Raw genomic sequence first — 26,922 nt, 5'->3', positions numbered from 1 at the left:
TTACGACAGCTGCCGTGCGTGAGTACGGCGTCGTTATAAGAGTGAAGTGCGTCTCTTTGGAGCAGATACCGGCTGAGAGAAACGCAGCAGCGAGAGGAAGATACATTTTACTCGGTGCTCGTTTCTCCCCGGACCGACCCCACTCACCGTGCACCCCCCCACGCCGGAGCCACAGATTCACCCCGACGGCTCGATGTGGAAGCGGGGTTAAAGGAAGAAAAGGGCCACGCTGGGAGGAAGGCGACCAGCCGAAATACCACCGCCGCCGCCGCCGAGCTCGTTGAAGGAGCCCCAGCTGCCTCCCGGAGCGACGCTTCAGAGCCAGAGGAAGGAGTGCTGCACACTCTCAGGCCGAACAGTGGGGGAAAAATGGACTATGACTTTAAAGTGAAGCTCACCGGCGAAAGAGAGCGAGTCGAGGACCTGTTTGAGTACGAAGGATGCAAAGTGGGGAGGGGAACCTACGGCCATGTATACAAGGCGAAGAGAAAAGATGGGTGAGTTTGATGAGCTGCAGGCCTCCAGCCAGCCAGCCAGCCAGCACCCCTCCCTGCCTCCCCTCTACGTTTAAAGCACTTCTCATTTTTACTCCCCCCCCCCTTTCCAAGGGAGCCGGCAGAGGCGGGCATGCATGTAGCCCCATATGGGCTGGATGTGTGCTGATTCACCGCCGGGGCTCTGCCTGCTGCTGCATGGCAGGGTGGCTTGTTTTTATTCTCCTGGGGGACATTGTGTGGAAGTGAAAGGTGCTCATTGGTCAGATCTGGCAGGTGCACGTAGGTTGAAGACTTCGTAAGGACGCGTTATTTTATTTTATTTTATTTTATTTTATTGGTATGGGATTCTTCTAGCATGGTATCTTGGGTAAAAACATCACGGTATACGGATTAGGACAATAATTATTACAATCGATAATTATTTTTTTTTACTAATCTATAATGAGGTGCTCTTAATAAATTAGCAGAGCGCCAGTAAGCAGTACATGTATTGCTTATTTCAAATCCACTGTGAATGGGACAAACATAAAAGAAAAAAAACAACTAAATTCATTGGCCTTAATCTTAATTATTAACGTCCTTTTATTTTTATATGCATGTATCTCTGTTTGCCAGAACAGTAGACCAGACGACTAGGGCTGGAACTAATGACTTTTTTTTTTTCTTTTTTTTTTTTTACCATTTGGTTAATCTATTGGCTCTTTGTGGACTCATGGATTAATAATGGGGTAACAAAAGGGGCCTAGTTGGAGTTTTTATTTATGTATTTACAGAATTTGCACCAGCTATGGCTGTTCTGGATTGAGCATATTAACAGACAAAGGAATGGAAAAAGTATATATATATTTTTGGACAGTTTTGGCCCAATTCCTGCTCTGAGTGGATTTTTCTTCCGGCAAATTTCTCGTTTTAGTCTGTACACTCCAGCTGACGACGAGTCGATTGCTAAATTAATTGACGATTATTTCGAGAATAGATTAATCTGACTAATTGCTTTCTGCCCTAATTAAAAAAATAAAATGTTAGTCTTAAATTTTTATTGGTTTTTGCTAGAGTTTTCTGTTGGAAAATACAAACGTGCGTGTTTGGGCTGCACAATGTTGGGGAAAATCAAAAAACGCGATATATATATATATATATATATATATATATATATATATATATATATATATATATATATATATATATATATATATATATATCTATATATATATATATATATATATATATATATATATATATATATTTCCACCATGATTGCGCTTTAATTTAGACTTTTCTCAGCGTTAATCACAAGCAACAAAAATGGCCTGTAGATAAAATGTTTGTAAACAAAGATTATTTAAAGCAAGAAATGTAACTGTTTTTATTAATCAGAATATTATTATTATTCATGAGAATGGACGTCAATCCTTGCTCAACATAAAGTGCAGCCAATAAACAAAGCCTATGTATTAAACAGTTTGACTGATGCTTAATGCTGGGGGGTGAATATACGTCTGTCTACCTGTATATATGATTTGTGGGCATCCTGAGCCAGCGTCTATTACATCCATTAGGGGAATATATTACTAGGAAAGTTAAAACATTGTCACCAACACTCACTATGATGAAACTTTTTTTTTTTCAGTTCCCACTCCAGATTGGCAAATATGTAGATTTACAGTACTTTGAAGAATGTCTTCGTCGAGACAGAAAACAATGAAATGTGACATTTGGTCACATTTCATTTCAACCGTAGGAGCTGGGGGATATTATTGTTAGGAAATTCCTTTGGAATGGTAGTGGCACAAAACATGCCACGGGAAACACAGACTGCTTTACTTTCAAATGCACACAACAGGCTTTAAAAGAAAACCGTGTATACATGAAGCCCAAACCGTCTGATTTTTAAGCCGCCAGAGACTCTCAGGGGTTGAAGCAACAAGAACAAATGAAATGATCTGTCTGCTTTCAGCTAAAGCAGAAAAGCAGCTTCTACTGAAATAAGTTATTCATTACTGTAGGGATAATGGTGTTACCTATAACATTATTTTAATCTTAGTAGTAGTAGATTTAAATGCTTATTGCCCATAACATGAGAGCCGATAACACTTAACAAGCTGATTCAACACCCTGCAACATTTACGGTCCAAATAGCCGTCTTTGTCTGGTTCGTCATGAGCTGCTAGAAACTCCGATACTCACACTCAGCTCTACGCACTTCTATGAAGTGTGAACCTGGTGGAAGTGCACATAAGGGTTCGAGTGCGCAGGTTACAAGCTTCTAAAACAGGATTATGACGCTCTGGTTTATGTCATCAACGTGCGCCGCTGTGTCTTAACTGCGACACCAAAAACGACGGGACTGGTGTAGGTACCAGATCGTCTCGGGCGCTACCCGATGACGTCTATATATGGCAACTCAACTCAAACAAACTACATTATGCCCGCGGTCTCCATTTGTTACAAATCAATTTTATTTAGTTAATTTATGGTTATTTTCCCGTAAATTAGTCGAGGCATGAAAACTTTTAACATCATTTTGGAATACTTGTGTGGTAGTCTGACAATTTAATTGGTAATTTTGCAGGATCAAAGTTACAACCTTTAGAGAAATTTAATTCCTCCAATTTTTTTTTTTTAAGTTGTGAAGGGAAACTAAACCATAAACTCATTTCATTTTTAATAAAAGTCAGCAGCCAAATTTAACTTCATCACGGCATTCATCACTTTAAAATTAATATAGTTCATTCCTCCTTTATGTACTGATGTTGCTCTTTCTGATCACATGTTTTTGTTATTATTCCAGATGAAATTGTGATGAATTTTTTTTTTTTTTTTTTTTATTGTGGTATTTGGTACATTTAAGATATATGCTGGATAAATTAGTCTGGCTATCCCTTCCATTTTTGTTAACACTATTCTTCCACACATTGAGCCAATTGTCAAATATTTGTTGATTTATTTATCTTAATTTTTTTGTAAAATGGCTTGAATATTTGTTCAAGCTTTTGAGAAAAAAGAAACCGCTAAATTAACTTAATAAAATTGATCCGTTACAAATGTAGACCGCGGGCTCAATGTAGTTTGTTTGAGTGGCGTTGCCATAAAGTGACGTCATCGGGAGACGCAGGGACCCGAGTCGATCTGGTACCTACACCGGCACTGTTTTTGCTATCTTTGCTGCTAAAAATGGTTAAAATTGCAACAGGCAAAGTCGTTTTTTTGGGGAATAGGGAATAAATTGCAGGAACCCAAATTTTGAGAGGATTTATCACAGCGGGTATCGACACAAATGTGAAACGAATGGAAAATAATATTGTTATCAGGGTTTCCTCCAGAAAATGGGGTAATCCTGGCTGTGGGTGTCGCTGTGGTAGCAGATGTGGGGGGGGGGACCTCGATATCTGCAAATCAAGCATGTTGGGAAATGTGAGTTGTCCGTTGTGTTCTAGAGAGAGAGACTGCATGCCACAGTAAACGGATAAACACAGTAAGCAGGTCAATGAACTCTTGGTTTGATAGACGAACTGACCCGACTGGAAACTTTTATACGTCACATTTAGCAGAAACTGGAGCTGTGTCATGTGTCTAAAGTTGTTTAATGTGGCGGTTCGCAAAGTCAGCCATCCCCCTCCCCCCCTTCAGTATCTTTTATTTGTTGTCATTTCTTTTTTACTGTGAGCGCACTAACCCACCTAATGCGTGGAGAAGTGCAAGAAAACCTCCTTGCAGTCGCTGTTGTCTCTGGTCAAATTTACTGAGAACCACAACGGAGGCACCGGAGAGCTGAATGTGGCTCCAGAGCCTCAGGGTGCAGACCCCCGGGTTGATCCGCTGTAGCCGGCTCATATTCGGGTGCTTTAGACGCCTGCCAGCTATATAGACCTAAAGCTGCATTACCTTAACAGGAGTGATAGGTGGCGCTCCTTCAGTTTCCACACTGACCTTCTGACAGCCAGCTGAACAGCAGTGCTCAGCAACAAGTGGGGGAGGGGCCGTGCTGCATTACTGTTTAAGCCGTACAAGAGGGGAGGCTAATTTGAACAGGCTCGACACTTTAAAGGTGCGTTTACATCAAACGTGAATGAAGCGACAGATTTACATGATATCCCTATGCACAGTTGCGGCGCAGGTGCAGCGCAGGTGTGACATGACGCAAAGCTAAGCGAGGCGAGGCCACAGAGGCAATTCTAGCGACGCAAAACGCGCAGTTTTGGCAATTTAAAGCAAAGCCAGAGCAACACGACACCAGTGATGGACGCAAAGCGACAGTTGTTGGAGTTGAAAAGGCTGAACTTTGGTGTCTGGTCGCGCTGCCACTACCAGTCAGGAGCTAAGACTTAGACTTAGACAACTTTATTTGTCATTTTGTATGCACAGAGTGCGTGCAGAACGAAATTCCGTTGCATACAGCTTGTAGATTGCAGTAAAATTAAATTACCGTATAAGGTGCAGCAGTGGTTTAAAAGTAAAACAATTGAAATGTAGACAATACAGGAGAAAGTCACAGTGTACAGGTGAGTATTTTTTTTTAAAAACATTTGTATGTGCAGAATTTGATTGTGCAGAAGGCATTTGTGCAAAAATGCATTTAGAAACTAAGAGTTCGGCAGCATTTCTAATGCTAGATGGAGATGCAATGATGCAATCTCCATCTAGCATTACAAATGCTGCCGAACTCTTAGTTTGGCAGCTGGAGCTGGATGCGGCGCTCCACGTGAACTCACCTTAAGACTGCCAGCTTCGTCATTTAACGCTTCGTGCAAAAACAACCTTTAGTTCTTTATCATTGGGCTCATGGATTTTATTTTAGGGCAATATATCGCAAATTTATCGTTATCGCAATATCACGAATCGCAATGCACATATGGCAAAGGAGCGCGTGGAGAGCAATAAGTGTTAGCTTCAGGCTCTAAGTGCTTCTGATGGATTTGGTGATATTTGTTGTTTTAATACGACATAAAACATCTGAGAAGGTAAAGAAGTGGTACAGCTGATGAGAAACTAGAGCTAAATTGTTTTACTGGCAAAACATCCCAAGTTCGGACAGAGGTTTCACTAAAACCTTGTGCTTGAGATGATGATTTTTGCTACGATCCTAAAGCAGAAAGACGTCAACGCCTTGATTTTTTTTCCCTGTATTAATCGCAAGCTATATCGTTATCACATCATTTAGCGACATCACTGCGTATCAAAACCTTTACTAATACTGTGCGGCTCCGCTTTATTTGCATGTCAGCAGTAATTGTCGAACAGTTGCCATGGCTGTAAAGGGCTGCTCTTTAAGTTGCTCTGGCTGCAGGATTTTTGCAGTGAAAGGGTGATTATTTATTTTTTTTCTCTTTAAATGTGTGAAAATCAGACAAAAGTCGGTGTGGACGTGCAACATAAACTCAACCTCAGTGTGGTTGGATGCTTTCAGCGCTGGTTAGCGTTCAGTTGGAAAAACCTTTCAGTTTGGGCTTTTGTTGCTCTTTCTACTGTGTGTGTGTGTGTGTGTGTGTGTGTGTGTGTGTGACACTGCAACAGAAGCTGCCTTTGTGTTTAGTCCAGTGGACTCTGCAGATGTCAGTATTGTACTGTTTCCAGCAGTTTGTTTCCAACCTGAGTTTTACGTTTCTGATATATTCGCATGCATCTGTAATAGGGGTGGACAATAATTCAATATCTATATATTTCACCATATAACGTTATTCAGTAGCATTGATATGACATTTCTGGTATTTCCATATAGATTAGTCTATGATTACTGCATGTTTCACTGTTTGATGTTCCAGGTTTTATGTAGTTTTATGCATTTTTTTGTTGTTGTTGTTTTTAAAGCAGATGGAGGAGTTTTATGAATGGGGAAAATCAATTGTCATAAGGTTGCACAGACATCTGTTGTGGGCATTCTTGACACTCTTTCTGGGGCTTTTATTTTGTTGGATGTAAGTTTTGGCCAGAACATCAACACATGTTTCCAAATGTGGTGACGTTGCTACTTTTTGATCCAGTGTGTTATATTGGGGTTTTTACTTGACGGACAGAGTGGAGCAGGATTGGGAAGAGAAAGGAAAACGATCCACAGCATTCAGGATGTTTAGGAATAATAACCTAGAAAGCGGGGGGCGTGCATTTCACTTTAGCTCAGTGATTAATTTAACGTCCTGCTGGGAGACGCTGGCTGGCTTCCCTATGGAAGGGAAGCGGCCCGCAGCATGACGCTGCCATAAACGTGTTTCTACTGCATACAAAGTTGTCCCCTTGTGTAACCTCCCATTAAAACCCATTCTGCCTTTTAGTCTTTCTCTAAAGCGAACGCCACCGTCGTCTGCATAATGCATTATCATTATTGAACAAAAATAATGTTTTTTCTTTCCAGTGTCCTGTCTGGCAATGTGGCAATAAGAATTGTTGTCCTAATGCCACAAAGATCTCATCAGATTTGACTTTCACAAGTGGAGCAGTACTGCTTTTGCCATAGTGCTCCGCTTGATTTATGAATGCAAATTGTTTTATTATGATTCATGCAGGGAATATCTCAAATGATATGGAAACTACAATAGGAAAGTAGGAGAGGAAAGGAAGAACAAGAAGAACAAATGAAAAGGTGAAAGAGGAGATGAAAGGAAGAGAATGATAAAACAATTATTGAAAAAAAACATGTACTTCGTTTAATTGAAAATCTGCAGTTCCTATATTGTCCACGAGGGGCGCTGTTTTAATCAGCAGATGGTAGCACTGAGCTTCAGATGTGTAAAATTGATTTTAAATCATTTCTTAATTTTTATCTGTTTGATGTATTTTGTCATGTAGGACAGTGTTTTTAAGTTCCAAAAAATGTGAATAAATGTTTTTCAACATTGTATAATCACTGTGATCAGTTCTTATGCATAATGCAATTAAGTAAATGTTTAACTGTGTAAAAGTATTGTTGAAATTGCACATACTTTTCTTAAAAACGCTGAGGTTATTCATAATATATTGTGTAAATGTGAAATTAATTTAATATAAAAATCAACAACAAGTCCACATTTATTAGTTCTATTTAATCTTGCAATGAGTTTACTCGTGTGGCCCTCTTGAGATCAGATTAGGCTGTATGCGGCCCCTCAACCAAAATGTGTTTGACACCCCTGGTTTAAAGCCTCAGAGGTGAGCTTGATTACACTAATCTGGAGGTAATGCAAGTGGTCCCTGTCCTGCGTCTGTGTATGGCGGTCTGAGTCTGGTCTTGATGTTCCTCTCTCTCTCTGTGTGTTTGTAGGAAGGACGATAAGGACTACGCCCTCAAGCAGATTGAAGGCACTGGTATCTCCATGTCGGCCTGCAGGGAGATTGCAGTAAGATTTTCTTTGCGTTTTCATCCGACATTTAGCCCTGCTTTAAGAAATACATTTCTCTTCTCACCACAACCACAGGATTCATGGTGGAAAGTAGTCATTTAACATTTTTCTCAGCCCTTAATGGCAATAATGTGTAGAATTTGACATCCAGTGTGTTGCACCCCTGCTGTTCCCTCCTCTGACTGGATTCTTGTGTTGCAGCTGCTGCGGGAGCTGAAGCACCCCAACGTGATCTCGCTGCAGAAGGTGTTCCTGTCGCACGCCGACCGCAAAGTGTGGCTGCTGTTCGACTACGCGGAACACGACCTTTGGGTAAAAAAAAATGCAAACTCAAAGCGGGGCTCAACAAGTCATCTAGACTTGGACTTAGACAACTTTATTTGTCATTTTGTATGCACAGAGTGCGTACAGAACGAAATTTCGTTGCATACAGCTTGTAAAAATTGCAAAAGAATTGAATTTACAGTACAAGGTGCAGCAGTGATTTAAAAGTAAGCAATTTAAATGTAGACAATGCAAGAGAAGTCACAGTGTAGAGGTGAGTATTGTAAAACCATTTCTTTGTGCAGAAATTGATTGTGCAAGGGCATTAGTGCAAGAATACAGCTTGTAATTTACAGTAGATTAAAAATACAGTATAAGGTGCAGCAGTGGTTTAAAAGTAAAACAATTGAAATGTAAACAATGCAGGAGAAAGTCTTGTAGCGTGTCGTCCTGTCCTGTGTTTCCAGACCTTTTTTTTTTTCTCCTTTTCTGTTGTCTAAATATTGGATTATCATGGCTGCACGATATTAGGAGATCTGGCCTGTTTTCTTCTTTGTCATCCGTGCTTCCATCGCTCTGAGTTTTTGGGTGACGACGGTTGTCTCCGGGGGGGAACAGCTGTGAGACTCAGTTATTGTCTCTAAAGTAAATCAGCATGTGAAACACCTGAAGTATATTAGTCAACAAGTATTGCACTCTAAACAGTCTTTTTGTTTCACGCACTCATATCAGGATGACGACAGAGTCTCTGTATATTGTGCAGCCCTACATTATACAGCCATCCATAGTTCATTTCTTTCTTTCCTTTTATTCTACATTCTTGCTTTCCGTCTCTTCTGCCGTCTTGCATTCTTTATTCCTTTATTCTTTTGTGGTTTCTTCTCCTTCTCTGCTTTCTTTTTCCTCTCCTTTTTTATTCTGCTTCCCTTCCATCCTTCATCCTGTTGTTCCTTCCTCCCTTTTTTCCTTCCTCCTTTACGTTTGTGCATCTTTCTTACCCAGGGTTGCCAGACTTGACCGACAGTTTCCAGCTGTTGCCAGACGCAACGTAAACAAGCAAAAAAAAGCCGCTGCACTATCAGACACCCCACAAAATGTGCACTCAGGCAACCCAGTAACCCACACACGGTCACTTTCCTACTCACGTTGTCTTGCGACTGCAAAATAAATTCATAGCCTCCCAACATGAATTGTAAATCTTGTTATAAAATGTATTTCCGTCTCCCAAGGCGTATAGATCGATTTATTAACATTTCTATTTCTAACATTTTTAAGGGCGATCGGTTGAACTCTTCACCCATTTGGTGCGTTTACAATAGATATTGACCAATAGGATTTCAGAGGGACATTTAACCAATGAATTAATCGCTGATGTCAGGTTTGACAGATTCCACAAACATTTCAAAGCAAATGAACTAATAAAATGAGTGCAAGGAGATGGAATTGTATCAAAATCTAGAAGTTTTTACCTCTGTGCCACATAATGGCAACAATTTTAATATAATTTTCCTATTTATTCTTTCGTTTAAAGAAAACCTGCTTGATGTTTTTGAAAAGCAGCAAATCTGGCAACACTGTTCTTACCTCAGCTGCTTCTCTTTTCACCTTTTATTCCTTTCATTCTTTCCCCTTCCCTTACTTCTGCTCTCCTTTTAGTCTTAGACAACTTTATTTGTCATTTTGTATGCACAAAGAGCGTACAGAACGAAATTTGGTTTGCATACAGCTTGAAAAATAACAGTAAATTGCAGTGAATTACAGGATAAAGATGCAGCAGCAATTTATGTAACCATTGAAATGTAAATGATATAAAACAATGTAAACAATGCATGGGAAATAGACAGTGTGCGGTTCACGGTATCCAGGAGAGTATATTTTTCCGCTTCATCTTTTCTTCTTCCTTACATTCCTCCTTTCTTCTTTCGTTCATGACTCTCCTTTTTTCTTTTTGTTTTTTAATTTTACCCGTACTTCTAACCTACATACCTTTTTGCTCTTGGCTTCATTTGTTTTACTTACTTGCTTCCTTCTTCCCTGTCTTGCTTCATTCTTTCGTTGCTTATTTCCTTGTTTTTCCACTCTTCATATCGATCCCTTTTGCAATCACTTGTTTACTTTCCTTTCTTCCTCCCTCCTTTACTTTCATTCCTCCTTATTCTTTCTCTCTCTTTCCTGCCTACCTTCTTTCCAGTTTCTCCTAGCTTTATTCTTTCCATTTTCTTTTTTCATTTCCTTCTTATCTTTCCTTCCTCTCCTGTCTTCCTTCCAGTGCCTTTTTTGCAGGGTTTATATTTAAAGTCTGGCCTCAATACAAATACCTGCAGTAAGCTTATAAACCGGGTTTTTGCTTTTAAAAAATTAATTAAATACTCTCTAAAAATGAGGCTCCACAATGTGCAGGGCCCCAGTCTCTCTTTTTTTTTTTCTTTAAATTGTGTTTAAATGAGCATTCTCCTGCTGCATTTTCAAATCAATACACATAATTGGATGAATATTTCCTGCCAAACCTCAGTGTGGCACACACACACACACACACACACACAAACCGAGATGTACTCCACATTTGGTAGTTAAACCTCTGCTACATTACAGACTGCAGCCAGAGCTGGCAGACCATCAGAGCTGAGTTAAATACCACTTCCCGCCACAGAGCTGCAACACTTACAATACCCCCTGAAACAAGTGGAAACACATGGCACAAATATCAGCCCTGCCCATCTTCCTTGGAGCTAGTTTAATGTTTGTAATTTAGCATGCAAAAAAAAAAAAAAAAAAAAAGCAGTGCATCAACTATTATCTTGTCTTCCTTCAGCACATTATTAAGTTTCACAGAGCGTCCAAGGCCAACAAGAAGCCGCTTCAGCTGCCGAGAGGGATGGTCAAGTCTCTGCTGTACCAGATTCTGGATGGCATCCATTACCTCCATGCTAACTGGGTGCTGCACAGAGACCTGGTAAGAGGAGAGTGGAAGAATCAGATCCGTGAGAAAGGTGCAGTCTGTCTCAGTCCACACATAACCGTTTATTATTACTAGAAGAATAGCAGCTTAAATGACTAAACTTGAGTGATTTTGTCTGATTGTTTTTTAAATAATACAGCCTCATTACTCTGTGACAATAAATCAAATGGTTACCCTTGTGAATAGTGGGCTGCAGTAGAACTAGTTGACCACTAGAGGGCAGCAACGCGCAGTAATAATTGCTGAACCTCTGCAACCTGCACCAGACAAGAGTTTTTTATATCTGAAATATTATTTTTTTTAATGTTTGTCTTGTTGCCATCAGAAACCAGCAAACATTTTAGTGATGGGAGAAGGACCTGAGAGGGGAAGAGTAAAGATCGGTATGTCTGGGGTCAAAATGTCCGCATGTTGTGTTTTGGTTTTGGTTTGAGTCACCCACGTCGGCCAACGTGATTGTTTTGCAGCCGACATGGGGTTTGCTCGTCTCTTCAATTCACCGCTGAAGCCTTTAGCTGATCTCGACCCCGTGGTGGTCACCTTCTGGTACAGAGCACCTGAACTGCTGCTGGGAGCTCGGCACTACACCAAAGCCATCGGTAAGGCTCTGTGCCGTCCTCCTCTGGTAAAGTGCCTTGCAGAAGTATTCACCCCTTTTGGCTGTTGTGTCCCAATCTTTTAGTTTTTTTATTTTTTGTTTTTGTTTTGCTTTATGTGATAGATGTGCACAAAATGGACTTTAAATTGGTAAAGCGAAATGAGTAAAATTGTAATAACAAAAAAACTAAAATTGGCAGATGTATCCACTGTCTTTGCTATTAAGCCCCTGAAAAGTTCTTGTGCAACCAATTATCTTCAAAAGTCACATAATTAGTGAAATGAAGTCCACCAGTGTGCAATAGAAGTGTCACATGAAGGTGTGTCAGTGTAGACACACCTTTTCTAAAAAGCCCCAGAGGCTGCAGCACCGCCTAGCAACACCCATCACATCACGAGGACCAAGGAGCTCTCCAACAAGTCAGGGAGAAAGTTGTTGAGAAGTACAAGTCAGGGTGGGGTTATAAAAAAGTTGTTTCCAGATCTTGGATGATGCTCTGGGGCACGATCAAAGCCCATCATCTTCAAATGGAAAGCAAATGGAAACACAACAAACCTGCCAAGAGAGGGCCGCCCACCACGACTCGCAGACCGGGCCAGGATGGCATTGATCAGGAGACGGCAGAGACTGGAGGATCTGTCCATAGGAGCCCTGCATGCCTTAGAGCTGAGCTTTATAGAAGCATGGCCAGGAAAAAAAAGTCTTTACTTGCTGTTTAAAGATAAGAAGGCATGTTTGAATTGCCAAAATCAAACCAGCATTTCCCAAATGCATGGAGGAGGGAGCTCTGGTCCCAACACATCCCATAGGGCTTGGCGATAAATCAATTTAATCGATTCATTTGAATTCCCAATTTTTTTATTATTTTTTTTTTTTAAGATTCAATTTTTTTAAATTGGGATTTTATTTTCCCAATACACTCAATAGGCTTCCATGAAGAAAATAGCATGCAATGCTAAATATACACTTAGGGAAATGTTTTGTCAAAATATTGTAAAGAGGAAACTTTTTTTTTTTTTTTTTTTACCATAACATGAGCCACTTTAATTAACTAATTTACTTAGTTTTATTTAGGGTTGTTTGAAGCTACACAAGTGAAGTGAAGCCTGTTCTTAGCCCATTGTGTAAAACCACTAGCAGAAAACATTTAGTAATATCTTCGTGGTTTAAACGGCAGGGCCGCCATCTTGTTTTCCAGGCATGTTTCACGACTATTTGCACTTTGAGTTCAGGTCCACTCCCTGATGAAATGCTTGACCCAAAAAGCAGGTTTTAAAAATTTTCTTTTTGTTAAAACGAAAACAACGGGGGGGGAAATCAATTAATTGGATTTGGGGTAAGATCGGAGATTTAATTTTTAAGCCATATCGCCCTGCCCTAACATCCCATCACCTCAGCAACACTGTCCCCACAGGGAAACATGGTGGTGGCAGCATCATGCTGTGGGGATGTTTTTTCAGCAGCATTTACTGGGAAACTGGTCCGAGTCAAGGGAAAGATGGATGGTGTTAAATACAGGAAGTGTTCTTGAACAGAACCTGCGTCAATCTGTCGGTGGTTTAAGACTGGGACGGAGGTTCACCTTCCTGCAGGACCAAGACCAGAAGCAAACCGCTAACGCAACACTGATTGTTTTTGCGTTAGCAGTTTGAGTGGCCTAGTCAAAGTCCACATCTCAATCCACTTAAGAATCTGCGGTTAGACTCAGAGATCGCTGTTCACAAGCAAAAGCCATCCAACATTACAGAGTTATAGCAGTAATGCCTCCAGGGAAGGACAAAAACCTCAGAGACCGATCCACAGACCCTTAGCGCTGGAATTGCTGCAGAAGGCTGCTCTACAAAGAAGTGACTTCAGGGGGGTGAAAAGTAATGCACGCTGCCTCACATTAAAAAACACATCGAATTTTCAAAGTTTTAGGCAGGTTTTATAGATAAAACGCTCCGACAGTCCATTTTAATTCAAGCTTATGAGGCAATAAGACATGAAAACTATGAATGGGGTGAATACTTTTGTTGCAGGACCCTGTACATATGGAGCGGTTGCATTGAGGAAAACTTAGTTTTAGTGTTTGCTCTCCTTCCAGACATCTGGGCGATCGGCTGCATTTTTGCGGAGCTGCTTACGTCTGAGCCCATTTTCCACTGTCGTCAGGAAGACATCAAGACCAGCAACCCTTACCACCATGACCAGCTGGACCGGATCTTTAACGTCATGGGCTTCCCCGCCGGTAACACTCCTCTGCCTCCCTCAGAGGAAAATATATCCGTTTATTAAATTCAATCATGTTGTTATGCAGCTGTTGTAGCGCCTGTTTTAGTACTGCCGTTTCTTTATCTGGGCAGAGATATGAAGAAGTTCTTATTTTCCGTTCTCGGTGAGGCTTTTTGTTTCCTTGGGCTTTACTTGCTCCGTTTCTGAATGGATTAATGTGGTCTGTGGGCTCTGAGCATCAATCCACAGTCCCTGTACACCATGCCAAGTCACAAACAGAAACATTCGCTGGCAGGGGTACATTTGGACCAATATTTTCCAGTTCACCTAATCTGATCTTTTTTTTTTTTTTTTTTCCTGTCTATTTTTCATCTCTGCTGCTCTTTTCATTTTAATGCACCGCTTTGTTTAAAAGTTCCTTAGTAATTCTCCACAAAACTTGGAAAATATTTTTTAAATGGAAAAGGTTTTTTACTCCAGCGTTTCTGCAGTTTGATTTAAGGTTTTCTTTCAAATCTGTATGAGTAGGGGAAGAGTATAAAATACTGTGTTCTCAGATTTTACTCTGAATTCTGTTCCCTGCAGGGTCTGCCCATTCATCCATCCTGTATTTGTTCATCCATTATCCAATCAATCATCTGTCAGTCATCCATCTATTTACAGTGCACTCCACAATTATTGGCAACCCTGTTTAAGATGTGGTCGAGGACTTCTTAAAAATCTCTTTTATTTTTTTTTTTTTTTTTTTAAACAACATAGAACTAAAATGCAAAAAAAGAGAAAAATCCAAACTTTTATTTAAGTACATTACTTTAGTGGTAAAAAAAAAAATATCACACATTTAGAAAATAAAAAAAAAAGTGAAATCATTTATTGGCACCCCTAACAATTTGGCTGAAAAATTTAATTGATTTGCTTTAAATATATTTTTCTGTAGTTGCTAAAGTTGGTCAGGGTATCTAGGAACTTTTAATTAGTAATTCATGACTTCCTGTTTCCCCGGGGTATAAATATGACCACAGCTTAAAAAAAACCCCTAAAAACTCCTAAAACAGAAATTAAAGTGTCAGAAACTGACTCAGTAATGAGTAGCTCCACCATTATTGTTGATCACTTCAAAAGTTTGTTTTGCCATGCTTGATTCAAGTATTTCCAAAAGGCTAAAGTTGCTCCAAGTGGTGAAGATGGCGTCATAAAGGGCATCCACTATCTGGAACTGAGGTCCTTTTTGTAAACCTCAGCGGCGATGGCACGTTGTGAGAAGCCTTGTTTATGCGGCTCAACAATCCTGCCACGATTTTTTTTTTTTTTTTTTTTGCCTTTGCCATCAGGAGATCTTCACAGGAGATGACATGGAATCCACATTTAAACTCAGATTTTGGCTTTTAAAGCTTTTTGGTCTTAAACTTTTGAGCTGCTGGTAAATACCCTACTTGAGTTTTTGTTTTTGTAATAAAAACAACAGTTGTGCCGGCTCACAACTGTTGATGGTCTTGTTCCCATTTCTTCTTTTTGCATTTTGAAGCTCTACTTTAGAACCTTGTTAAGATCCAACTATGCAAAAGGCAATTTTTAAACTGGTCTTTTAAGATTTTGATAAGGAGTGTATATTTGTCTGCACATAACCATCCTTCTAGCCATCTGTTTTTGCAAGGTTCGTATTTAAAACCACACAACTGTAGGAATGTCTTCAGTATAACAAATGAGCCTGAAAAGATCAGCACACTCTAGAGACTTGAGCACATAAAAGCAGGAATTTGACTTAAAAGATGAGGTTTACAACTTATTTTTTATGTGAAATGTACAAAATGTCTTTTCAGGCTTTGTTTTTAAATTAAATTCTCTGGATAAAAGTATCTTTTTTTTTTTTTAAGCCAACTTGCTCCACATCTTGGCGCCTTAAATAATCTTTATTAGAGTAAAGTTGTAGCAAACTGTAATGCTGTCTTTTCGTCGTCTGGCAGATAAAGACTGGGAGGACATCAAAAAGATGCCAGAGCACTCCACGCTGATGAAAGACTTCAGAAGGAACACGTGAGTCTGCAAAAACACCGGTCCCAATTTTTAACATCTAAGATCTAAAGCAAAGCCGAGGCGAAGCAAAGTGTCTGCTGTGGAAAACGATGCGTTTGGAGATGCACGTATTTTCCTATCTGTGTGTATATATGGTACGTTGACACCAACACGTTACTCCTTCTCTTTTCTAGATACACAAACTGCAGCCTAATAAAGTACATGGAGAAGCATAAAGTTAAACCAGACAGTAAAGCATTCCACTTGGTGAGTCTGAAACGCGTCCGCTCCGTCACACTTCTGCTATTCCTTCTGGTCGCTCTCTAAAACTGTGCTTCTCGTCACAGCTGCAAAAACTCTTGACCATGGACCCCATCCGTAGAATCACTTCTGAGCAGGCGATGCAGGACCCCTACTTTTTAGAAGAGCCTCTACCAACCTCTGAGTGAGCTGCAGCACGCATTCATCCGCTTTATAATAGTCCTGAGACATCATGGATGGGTCTCTTGGCTAATTAGGGCTGAGTCATGGGAATAAATGCATGAAGGTGACTGTCTTCCTCGCCTTTTTTCTTTTCTTCCAGTGTGTTTGCAGGCTGTCAGATTCCTTATCCCAAGAGAGAGTTTCTGACAGAGGAGGAGCCAGAGGACAAAGGAGACAAAGTAAAATCCGTTTTCTGTTTTGCTCTTTCATTTGGTTCACAGGGTGTTGCTAGAAAATTCATACATCTTGAATTAGTTTACCGTATGTTCTTTCAAATTTTGTCACTTTTCTCTATCTCATTGAAATTTCATCTACAGGACTGTCTCAGAAAATTAGAATATTGTGATAAAGTTCTTTATTTTCTGTAATGCAATTAAAAAACAGGAAATGTCATACATTCTGGATACATTACCGCTATTGGAGCATCCTGGGCATCCATAACACCTCAGCAATGCCACAGGCTGATTGCCTCCATGCCACGCCGCATTGATGCAGTAATCTGTGCAAAAGGATTCCCAACCAAGTACTGAGTGCATTAATGGACATTTTTAAATGTTTGATTTTGTTTTGCTGTTATAATTTTTTTTTTACTTGGTCTGAGGAAATATTCTAATATTTTGAGATAGGATTTTTGAGTTTTCTTCAGCTGTACGCCATAATCAGCGATATTAAAACAATAAAAGGCTTGCGATATTTCAGTTGATTTGTAATGAATCCAGAATGTATGACATTTCATGTTTTTTAATTGCATTACAGAAAATAAAGAACTTTATCACAATATTTGAATTTTCTGAGACAGTCCTGTAAGTGGGGCGTGCATATGTCGTCACTCTCTTCACTCTGGTGCCCCTAAATAAAATCCAGTGTAATCCACCGCCTTTAGAAAGTCATCTTAATAAATATTGTGCGGTTTTATCTCAGTATAAATTCAGCCGTTCTGTGAAAGCTTCAGGGCAGGTGACAGGTAGACACATAGCCAGAGCTGCAATAGAAAGCTTTAGATCAAAGCTTTTTCATGTGTTATAATGGCCTAGTCAAAGTTCAGACATGAATCAAATGTCAAGACATTTCTGTTAATACTGCGGCCAACCTCACTGAATGATGTGCAAAGCTGGTAGACGGTAGTGATGGGTCCGGCAACACCGATGCGTCGGCGCATGTGTCGGTCTCATAGAGCGAAACCCGTGTCGATGTGTGTATTGCTACGGAAAAGTCACGTGACCGATACAGGAACTGTTTCGAACTGACTGACGCGCCAAACTGTTTCTGTTCCCTCTAAGCTGCACGCGTGTGCATTCGCGCACAGCAGCGCGCACAGCAGAGCTATGCTGCGCAGTAAAGAAAATCCAAGCTGAACTGTAAACAAAATAACGGTTAATAATGGTTAATTTTTAACTATTTTGCAACTCTGGTGTGATGGTGTTGTACCACAGTCTCGCTCTGTGAGCGCCAGGTGCTGATCGGAGCGCACCACTGATGGATGGGTTCTGCAACGCTTTTTTGGTTGGGCGGGTTGCGCTGTGCGTCTTTGTTCTGAGCGTCGTTTCAGAAAAAAACGGCTGATCTACACTGAGTAGAAAGTTGCTACTCTGAGTAGTTTTTCCTCCCTTTGTCATACTCAGCATGTCCGATTTCAGAACAGATGATATCAGTCAGGTAACTAAACACAGCGCCCGATCAACCATTTGTAAAAAAAAAAAAAAAAAAGCCAGTCCACAAGCATCCTCCTTCACATTATTTATTGACTGTATCTAAAAAAAATCAAATATATGTTTAATTCAAATGAAAATATAAAATAATACAATGCAACATACAGTGATTTAAATTGTATTGTGTATACTTGGTCATCAAATCAGTGTCAGTTAACTCTGTCAACCAGGTTGCCTGTAGTGATTTTTAAGGTCCAGCAGGTGTCAGTATTCAGTGACACAGTATCGGCACAGTATCGGCACAGAGTTGCAATGTGTCGAAACGTTTCATGACGCCTCATCGACCCATCACTAGTAGACGGGCCTCAGAAGCCGTGCGACTCCAACTACAGCTCTAGATGGTGGTTTACAAACACTCAGGAGGATGCAAATACAAATGCACGCCACACTTTTCAGATTTTTAGTTGCAAAACGTATATTAAAACAAAACGTGCATCTTTTTCCTTCCACTTCACAACTATGCAGTTGTTTGTTTTTGGTCTAGACGTGTCTGAGTCTTTGGCGGCTGTGAAAAGCTGCACCCTCCAGTCGGTTTAAAGAACTAAAACAGGAGCATTTTTAGGCGCATTACCTGTAGAATTCAAGGCAAGGACACAGAAAATAAATGAATCGAAAGGCCGGAATGAGCGAGTGACGCGATTATCATTCATTCTCAGCCCAACAGCGAGCAGAGGAGTGTTTGCAAACACAAGAGGCCGTTCACAGATTCACAGAGGTGGTTAAAATTACACAAGTTCCCCCGTCATCCACAACTACCACCAGACGAGCAGGGCTCAAATCGGACATTTTCAACATGTTGGATTGTATTGCTCCGATATCCTAAAGTGCGTGGTGTCTTCCGGGGACAAACGAGCACAAAACCTGTTGAATGTGACGTGTAGCCAATCAGAAAGTGAGGTATTAAAATCCTGGCATGTGAACTGGTCGTAAGGCACTGTGTGCAGCTGATGATCAACACCCAGCTTCTTGTTTCTGTCAGATTCTGTCAAGAAGACTCCCAGAGTTTCTGCTCAGGACACATTCGTTGTTACCGCACTTAAAAACTCGTAAAAGGAGTGGAGACATTTATTAGGTTTGTGGAGGAAAATGCTGACAGAGGAATCGGCTTAAATAGTGTTGTGGAAACTCATCACCGATGGAGCTTCCTCCACGGTAGGAAGAGGAAAAAGGAGCAGTCACTCGTCTGAAACGAAGCGATCTAGACTTCCCCTCGTCTCTCTGTATTATTCATCAGACAGTTCTGTTCTCCACTCTCTGGATGAACATGGAGAGGTTATGATGACAGTGATGAAACGTAACTTTTTCAGGGCTTCCTCATCTTTGGGAGTTTCTAGTTGAAGTGGACATGGATGTAAATGACCTTGTAATGATTGAACATGGAGCAAAAGAAGAGTTTCTGCACACCCTGGGGCAAGTGGAGGGGAAATAAAACTTTCTGGTTCAGAACAACAACAAAACCTGTAATTTTCCCCCAGTTTTTTTTTTGGGAAGATAAGAGACTGAGCATTGGTTTTCTTGCAGACGTAACTACTCACCTCATTAACAGAAATGTGAAACTGTTGTAGCTTTCTAATTGGTCCAAAGAGAGCTGGGCTTTCTGAAAGTAATTGTACACATTTTCCATCAGTGAAACAGATAAAAGGAAAAAGGGGATTTTGTCTCTCAGGTTAGGTTTGTACTACCGTATTTTCAGACAATATGGCGCACTTAAAATCCTTAAACCTTCTAAACAAAAATTATGGTGCGCCTTTTATATATGATTAAAGTTGTGCTTATTGACTTTATGTGGTACAATTATCTCAAAAATCTGTTAAAATATATAAGTACGACTTTGGTTAGCAACAAAGCCGCTCTGCTCCATGGATATTGGGAGCATTACGGTACACTGTGTCACTACCTGATCAGACCCCTGAGCTGTCTACAAGACTGTAATGTCTAAACTAGAAATGCATTCATGTAAGGTAACCCGCGCCCAGAGTACCTGCTAGCAACAATAAACCTAGTAAGTTAATTCAATATAAAAGTTACGTTTATTTTGGCCTTATATTAGAAACGGCAGTGTAGTCCAACTACTCTGTCCTCCCGACACAGATGGGCATCCCTCCCTCTCAGGAGAGAACTGTGTATATGAAGGAGCGGAGTGATATTACATACATGTAAAGAGTATTTAATGGCCTTTATTATCCGGTGCACCTTATATGTGGACAAAGAAACACACAGACACGTTAATTCAGTGCGCTTTATAATCCGGTGCGTCTTATGGTCCAAAAAATGTGGTAAATTAGAGGAAATGTCGTGTTTTTTTTTTTTGTTTGTTTTTTCCCCAATAGAAAAAAAATCCTCTTGTGAAAAAAAGGTCTTCCACTTCAGGGGAGGCCAAGCAGACCTATAAATGGATCTAGTAGATCTGCAAGCAAACTGTAGCACTGAGAGGCGGGATGGTGGAGATCCTGCTGCCTGTTGGATCTTGCACTCTGTTTGAGGCAGGAAGGTGCTCCATAAATGGTTAAATTCACTAACTTTTGGGTTTTTGTGAGATCTGAGAAACAATTAAAGTGTATATTTAGTTATTGACCTTGTAGCCTTTCTGTTCAGAAGTAGATGCAGCCCTCCACTGGGAGACATGGGACTTTATGTGGACCTCTAGCAGTTTTTAATTGAAGACTACTTGTCTAGACTATAAAAACCCATTGAAATGCATGAGCTTTGAGCTGCTACGTGACAAAATGTGGAAAAGTTAAAAGGTTCAAATGCATTTGCTTTGAACTTGTTTCTAAGGTTTTCATTGCATTTACAACTCCCTACACGTGTTATTTAGAAATCCCTGTTTGGTGTGTTTTGTAGAAAAACCAGCAGCAGCAACAGGGAAACAACCACACAAACGGGGCAGGCCACACCGGTAACCCTGACAACAGCCACGCCCAGGGCCCGCCCCTCAAGAAAGTGCGGGTTGTCCCACCCACCACTACCTCAGGTGGCCTCATAATGACCTCAGACTACCAGGTGAGTCCGCCGTCCAGACCTCACTCTGCAGCTAACCAGCTTCCAAAACCGGACCATTTTTAACGCCGCTCTCTCTTCAGCGTGCATCAGAGATTTGAGTTTTAGCTTAATTTTTTTCACACTCTGCTGCTCTGATGGCTAGTTCTGGTTGCTTCTTTAAAGTTTATAGAAATAAACAGAAGTTGCTGTGTCATTTTAAAAAAAAAAAAACATCTTTAAGACAGAAATTGTTTTTGCAAAGTGTAAAAGAGATTTCAGAAAACCGAACCCTGTTTAAAATGTACTTTTTCTTTCTCCCTGCAGCGTTCAAATCCACATGCTGCCTACCAGAACCCTGGACCAAGCACATCACTGCCCCAAAGCAGCATGGGATACTCCTCTACCTCCCAACAGCCACCCCAGTACTCCCACCAGACCCACCGCTACTGAAACAAGTCCTCCCCTGCACATAAACACCGGCATTTCTCGCACACTCGCACCACACGCAGCTGTCGCCACGCCCGCCTGAGCGAATGTACCGAGGGACGCGGGGGCAACCTTCCCCACCAACCCATCAACTAACCAACCCCACAGAGGGCGTTTTTTGTTTTTTGTTTTTTTTTATCTGTCGACAAAGTCAACCTGCTCCGGACAACATCCATAAAACAAAACAAATCAAGTTTTAGAAACGCAGCACAGCGCCTGATTCATGAAACAAATGGCTGGGAAAACTTAAAGGAAACCTGATTGAATCCAACCCGTTTTCTGTTACGCAGACATATTAAGAACAATCAAGAACCTCTTGTCATCTCCTCTCCTCTGCAACTGACCCTCTCCCAGCCAAATCTCCTCCTCCTCCTCCTCTTCCTCTTCCTATCAAAGCTTGGATGAACCTGAAAGCTGCTATGTGACTGCCAGCCTTGACGGATTCCCAGCCTGTCTGTCCTCCTCTCCGCGCGTCCGTTCATGCCGAAAGGAGCTGCTGGGAAGCATGCTGGGTGGATGCAGACCCGACCTGCATCTGTTGAGCGCATTTTTCTTTTTTTCTTTTTAATTTACAAAAAAAAAAAAAAGGACAAAGAATAATGACAAGATTTTAGTAGTTTATAATTTAATCTGTTATCATGGTTTTTGTTTTCATGGCGAGAGCGAGCGGCTTGCCTGAGCCAAGCACTCGGCCGCTGCGGGTTGAAAGCCTTAGATTACATGACGGCAAGAGCAGCCAACGGCACGGAGGAAGGCCGACGGAACATGCATTGTACTGTAATGTACCGAAATATTTTACATGAAACAAATATCCTGACAATAAAAGTGGAAACATTAAGTGTGGTGATCGTTTTTTTAAGGATATCTGGGGGAAAAAGTAGCCTTTCTATATAAACAAGAAATAAGAGGGCTTTTGAATTTAATATTTTCTTTAAATCAACTCTTGCTTTTAAAAGCAAAAGCATATCTTGGATATAAAGTGAGAATTTATAGCAGCCTTTTTGAAGCTGATGGGTACAAGATAAATCATCTTTGCTTTAAAACAGGATAAATGCTGGTGATGCTTAGATGATGATGGCAAATTAATTAATTTTAGCTCACCTGCAGCAGTCAGCAACATAGTTACTGCAGATTTGGGAGGTTTTATAGGGCTGTTCCCAAACAGGTTGCATAACTACAGCCTGGGCAACTATTAGCAGCGAAGATCTAAAGAATATCTTCAGTCCGTCGTGAAGAAATGATCTTAAGCTCAGGCAGATTGGATGGACAGCATATATGAACGGCAATTTTAAGCCTTGATGCAGATTTCCATGTGAATTTAGGTCTGGACTTTGACTTTCTAAGATGTAGGATAGAATAATAATTTATTGTCCCACAGTGGGGACATTCATGTGACTTTGCTTTGAACTACAGTGTTCAATTGTACACTGTAAGCAATTGCTGTAAATTTACAGCCATTTTTCAACACTAAAATACTGTTTTCATGTTTAACAGTTCAGTACTGTAGTGAGCAATGCATTGTGGGCTTCTTAACTTGGAGCAACAGGACAGAGGCCGTAAACGGTATGCGGCTGTTTTAAATAACGGGATACTACAGTATTTTCCGGAAAATTTCCAGAAGACGACTGCAGAGCACACAATGTGCCACCATCTGTCTTCATCACAACGATTATGGTCTTTCAGCTAAAAGATGTAACGGTACGTAAATCAAAATCTTTTTTTCTTTGCCTCTGGGTTTGCTATTTTGTTTATATTGCCAAGAATGTTTGATATAGGCTAACGCTCAGGAGTTTGTCTAGCTAGGCTATATGTAAGCTATCAGTGATGCTTAGATTTGAATATTCTACTATATTCTACTCTATTACTCTACTATTTTGTTGTTGTTGTTAAATCTTGGTTAACTATTATATACAGTAGCCGGACGACAGCTCACATTACCGCAGCGTCTGCATCCGAGGAGCAGCACTTGTTAACGAGAGGTCAACATTGACAAGTGGAGCAAGCAGTAAAGTAGCATTAAATTAAGTTACTCGAATAATTATATGTTGTCCCGCGGTTAAGGATTTATTTCAACCAAGTCAGCATCACCTAAAGGTAGGCTATAGTTTTGGTGAATTTGATTTAGTTTGTGTCAACTCTTAATGAAGTTTGTTTTACAATTCAGGTAAAAAACACACTTGAATCCTCTTGGCTTGTAGGGTTTATTTTCCATTTAAAATTTGTTGTGAAAATCTTGACTTTCTAGACATTTAACTTTATACATTTTGTTTATTTCTCTGTCAATGTGTGCTTCACATATTCTAACGTTAGTTATCCCAACTCTGTGATTTGTCAAACTGTTTTGCACCAGCTGTGGCTTTTCTTTCATAATCTTAACATTGTACCTCAGTTAAGGTTAAACATTTCAGTGTTAAGACTGATACGGTGGCACCAAAAAGCAGCCAGAAATTTTCTTCCTGCTTGACATATTTTACTGTAATCAAGACTTGTCAGATCTGTTGTCATAACTGTGCCACAATAGTGGCATACGTAAGGCACATGAGGATTCATAAAAATACACCTAATTTAACTTTTAAGTGCGTTTTAGCAGATTGCAGTCGGACTTTCCAAAGATTTTCAACATTTAAGTCTCACACTTACAGAAATAACAAACGTGTAGTTAGGCCTACTTAAGTGCGTTCTAGCAGATTGCTGTCTTTGCAATCTATTACATATTCAACCTTCAGTATTAATAAGAGGCAGTCTGTATTTTGGAATTCATTCAGAGGTAAAAACTCCTTTATTCCTTGTCATCATTAAAATTATTTTGAAACCACAACATACACACACACACACACACACACACACACACACACCACACACCACACACACACACACGGTATTGGACTAAGACCTTATTAGAATTCTATTTGATGTCACTTTACTCCTCTCTGAGCTTAGACTATTTTGACAATTTTAGGCGCTTCATTGGTATAAATCCAGAGAGAGGGACAATGGCCAAAAGGGGGATGGTTGTCTCCAGGAAGAAAGGTGTGATCGTCCAGAAGAAGTCTTCCACAGTCAACACACATGTCTCCATGCTCCTGAAGAAACTCCTTGACTTTGAATAGGACTTCACATAGATCGGTGAGTTCTCCGTAATCTTGCTGTCTGTCCATGTGTTGTTTTGACAATCTGGCATTGCCACATTAAGCCACAAGAGTTTATCAGTTTTATAAGCATTAGCTTGGAGAGTATATTGTACATTCCTGATTGTATAATATTTGTTTGTTGTTGTTTGACAGTGGCTCCACTGGAATAATGCTGCAGAGGAACAGCGCCTAACAAACTGAACATCTCTCCTGGATCCACAAGATTTGAATCAGGGTGGTTCACACCCACCCACATTCCCGGGACTACTACTACTACTACCACCTCACAGCACTACTTTAAGAAGTAAAGTACAGTTTCTTCCCTAAATGTTCTCTTTTATCCATATGTAATGTAATGATGTATAAATCCACGTTCTAACTGTACTGTAATAGTTTTTAAAAGGCCTTGATGCACTTTTTCAAAATGTTCTTACGTTTGTTTTCCAAATGTTGTCAATTCTGCATACAGTATTCTGCATTTTCACAGACATCTGAAAATACATTGCAGATTACACAATATACATCTTTTATGTGGAGTTTAGAGGAAATTTTAATCTATCTCACTGGACTATTTTAAGAGGAAAAACACATGCTGTTTTGCTGAACATTTTACCAAAAAGCTCTTAATGTTCCTACTTTGAAGTAGTCTTAATAATGTTTAAACTTTTATTTCCTCTGTATTTGTTGTGTTGGTCTTTTTCTTAGACCTATTGTGTTATTGAACAAGTGTTCAAACTTATGTGTGTTAAAGACAATGTTAAATAATATTGACATTGGCTCAAAGTCAGCTAGTCAGCTGTCTGTTTACTACTCAAAATATCTTGTCAGCACCACCCAACAGGGTTTATTTTCTGTTATTATTTTTTTTAATTTTTTGAAAGTAGCAGTATTCAGTATTATATTGCCTTTTGAAATAAATTATTTTGATTCTCTTTGATTTTATTGCTTATTTTGCACAACATTCATAATAATGCTTGAGCAACTGTCCGTAGAACAATTAAGTTCTTATATTGATTGCATGTATTCAAGGTTGATATTTTAGGAAACTGCTAAACTGAATTATTGTACAGTAAACTTAAACAGAATATTATTGTAATTTCCAAATAATAGAAATATGATGCAGTTATTTTTTACTGTATTAGACTGTGAAATCATTGAACAGTGAGAAAACAGACTACTACTGTAAAGTCAATTTACGGTATGAAAACCCTAAAATTACAGTATATTGCTGGTGTCCTAGCTGCCAGCTTTTTACCGTAACTCATATAAATACCGAAAAATACCGTATTTCTGGTTTACGGTCTAGTACTGTAAAATCAATTTACGGATGAATACCGTAAAAATAACAGTAAAGAGCTGGCGTCTCTGCTGCCAGCTCTTTACTGTTATTTTACAGGAAAATTACTTACAGTGTAGCCATGGTTGTGTGTTTGTTGAGGTGTCTGCAGGAGGTCGGACCTCCTCTCCAGTATCAAGTATTTTTTTTTCTTTCAGAATAGCCATGCATTTAGCTCCATACATCTCAGAGTTGTGTGTTAACCTGTTTCACTTTCCCTGATGAAGGAAAAAACATTCCTACGGCATCTTTCTATGCCATCGTGGGGATCATGCGTTCAGGAGGATAATGCAGGGTTAGTCGTTGTCCAGCTTAACTTAAAAGTTCAATTTTCCTCTTGTCTAAAGCACTTTCTTCCACGTGTTTGTGTTCTCTACATGGCTTGTGGGAAGACTTTCTTTTTGCCATTCATCCATAAAGGCCAAATTTGTGGAATAAATGACTAATGGTTGTCCTGTCAGCAGTTTCTCCCTGAGCTGTGGATTTCTGCAGCTCCTCCAAAGTTACCATGGACCTCTTGGCTGCCTCTGTGCTTGATGCTCTCCTTCCTCAGCCTGTCGGTTCTTCGTGAGCAACCAAGCCATTGTTGGTTTCCAGTTGTGACATGCCGTTTCCATTTTCAGATTCTGGAGTAAACGTGGCTCTTTTGGGATGTTCAAATTGTGGGATGTTGTTTTTATAATCTTACCCTGACTTAAATTTCTCCACAACTTTTGTCCTCGACCTGTCTTGTGACGCTCATGCTCCCAATTCATCTCAGAGATCCTGTTTACCTCAATGTACAATACCAAACAGGGATCTGCCCCCATCGGTTACTCTGACTGGTCACTGTGGTAGAAAATAGGTATAATAAATAATATAAATGAGCATAAAAATAACTATTTAGAGAGTGCAAGCAGAGTAAAGAAGAGGTGTGATTTAACTTACGTTTGACACC

General features: G+C 40.1%; 1 protein-coding gene across 2 annotated transcripts; it reads left to right on the top strand.

The window, feature by feature from the left end:
• The first annotated feature begins 18 nt into the window (after positions 1–18).
• cdk8 (cyclin-dependent kinase 8) lies at positions 19–22,356 on the top strand. Of its 2 annotated transcripts, XM_036124872.1 has the most exons (14): positions 19–497; positions 7,732–7,807; positions 8,012–8,122; positions 10,887–11,027; positions 11,359–11,416; positions 11,501–11,632; positions 13,718–13,861; positions 15,810–15,879; positions 16,053–16,125; positions 16,206–16,303; positions 16,442–16,520; positions 20,646–20,647; positions 20,895–21,053; positions 21,357–21,482. In XM_036124872.1, the coding sequence occupies exons 1-13, from the start codon at positions 370–372 to the stop codon at positions 21,034–21,036; spliced, it is 1,254 nt and encodes a 417-aa protein (XP_035980765.1). In that variant the 5' UTR covers positions 19–369; the 3' UTR covers positions 21,037–21,053; positions 21,357–21,482. The 2 variants fall into 2 exon arrangements, with proteins under 2 accessions (XP_035980765.1, XP_012712885.1); XM_012857431.3 differs by lacking the exon at positions 20,646–20,647 and having other exon boundaries at positions 21–497; positions 21,357–22,356.
• Positions 22,357–26,922: the final 4,566 nt, after the last annotated feature.

Source organism: Fundulus heteroclitus, chromosome 21 (assembly GCF_011125445.2).
Source record: "Fundulus heteroclitus isolate FHET01 chromosome 21, MU-UCD_Fhet_4.1, whole genome shotgun sequence".
Lineage (NCBI taxonomy): Eukaryota > Metazoa > Chordata > Actinopteri > Cyprinodontiformes > Fundulidae > Fundulus > Fundulus heteroclitus.
The sequence above is the reverse complement of the archived record's forward strand: the minus strand, read 5'-3'. Positions and strand labels throughout refer to the sequence as shown.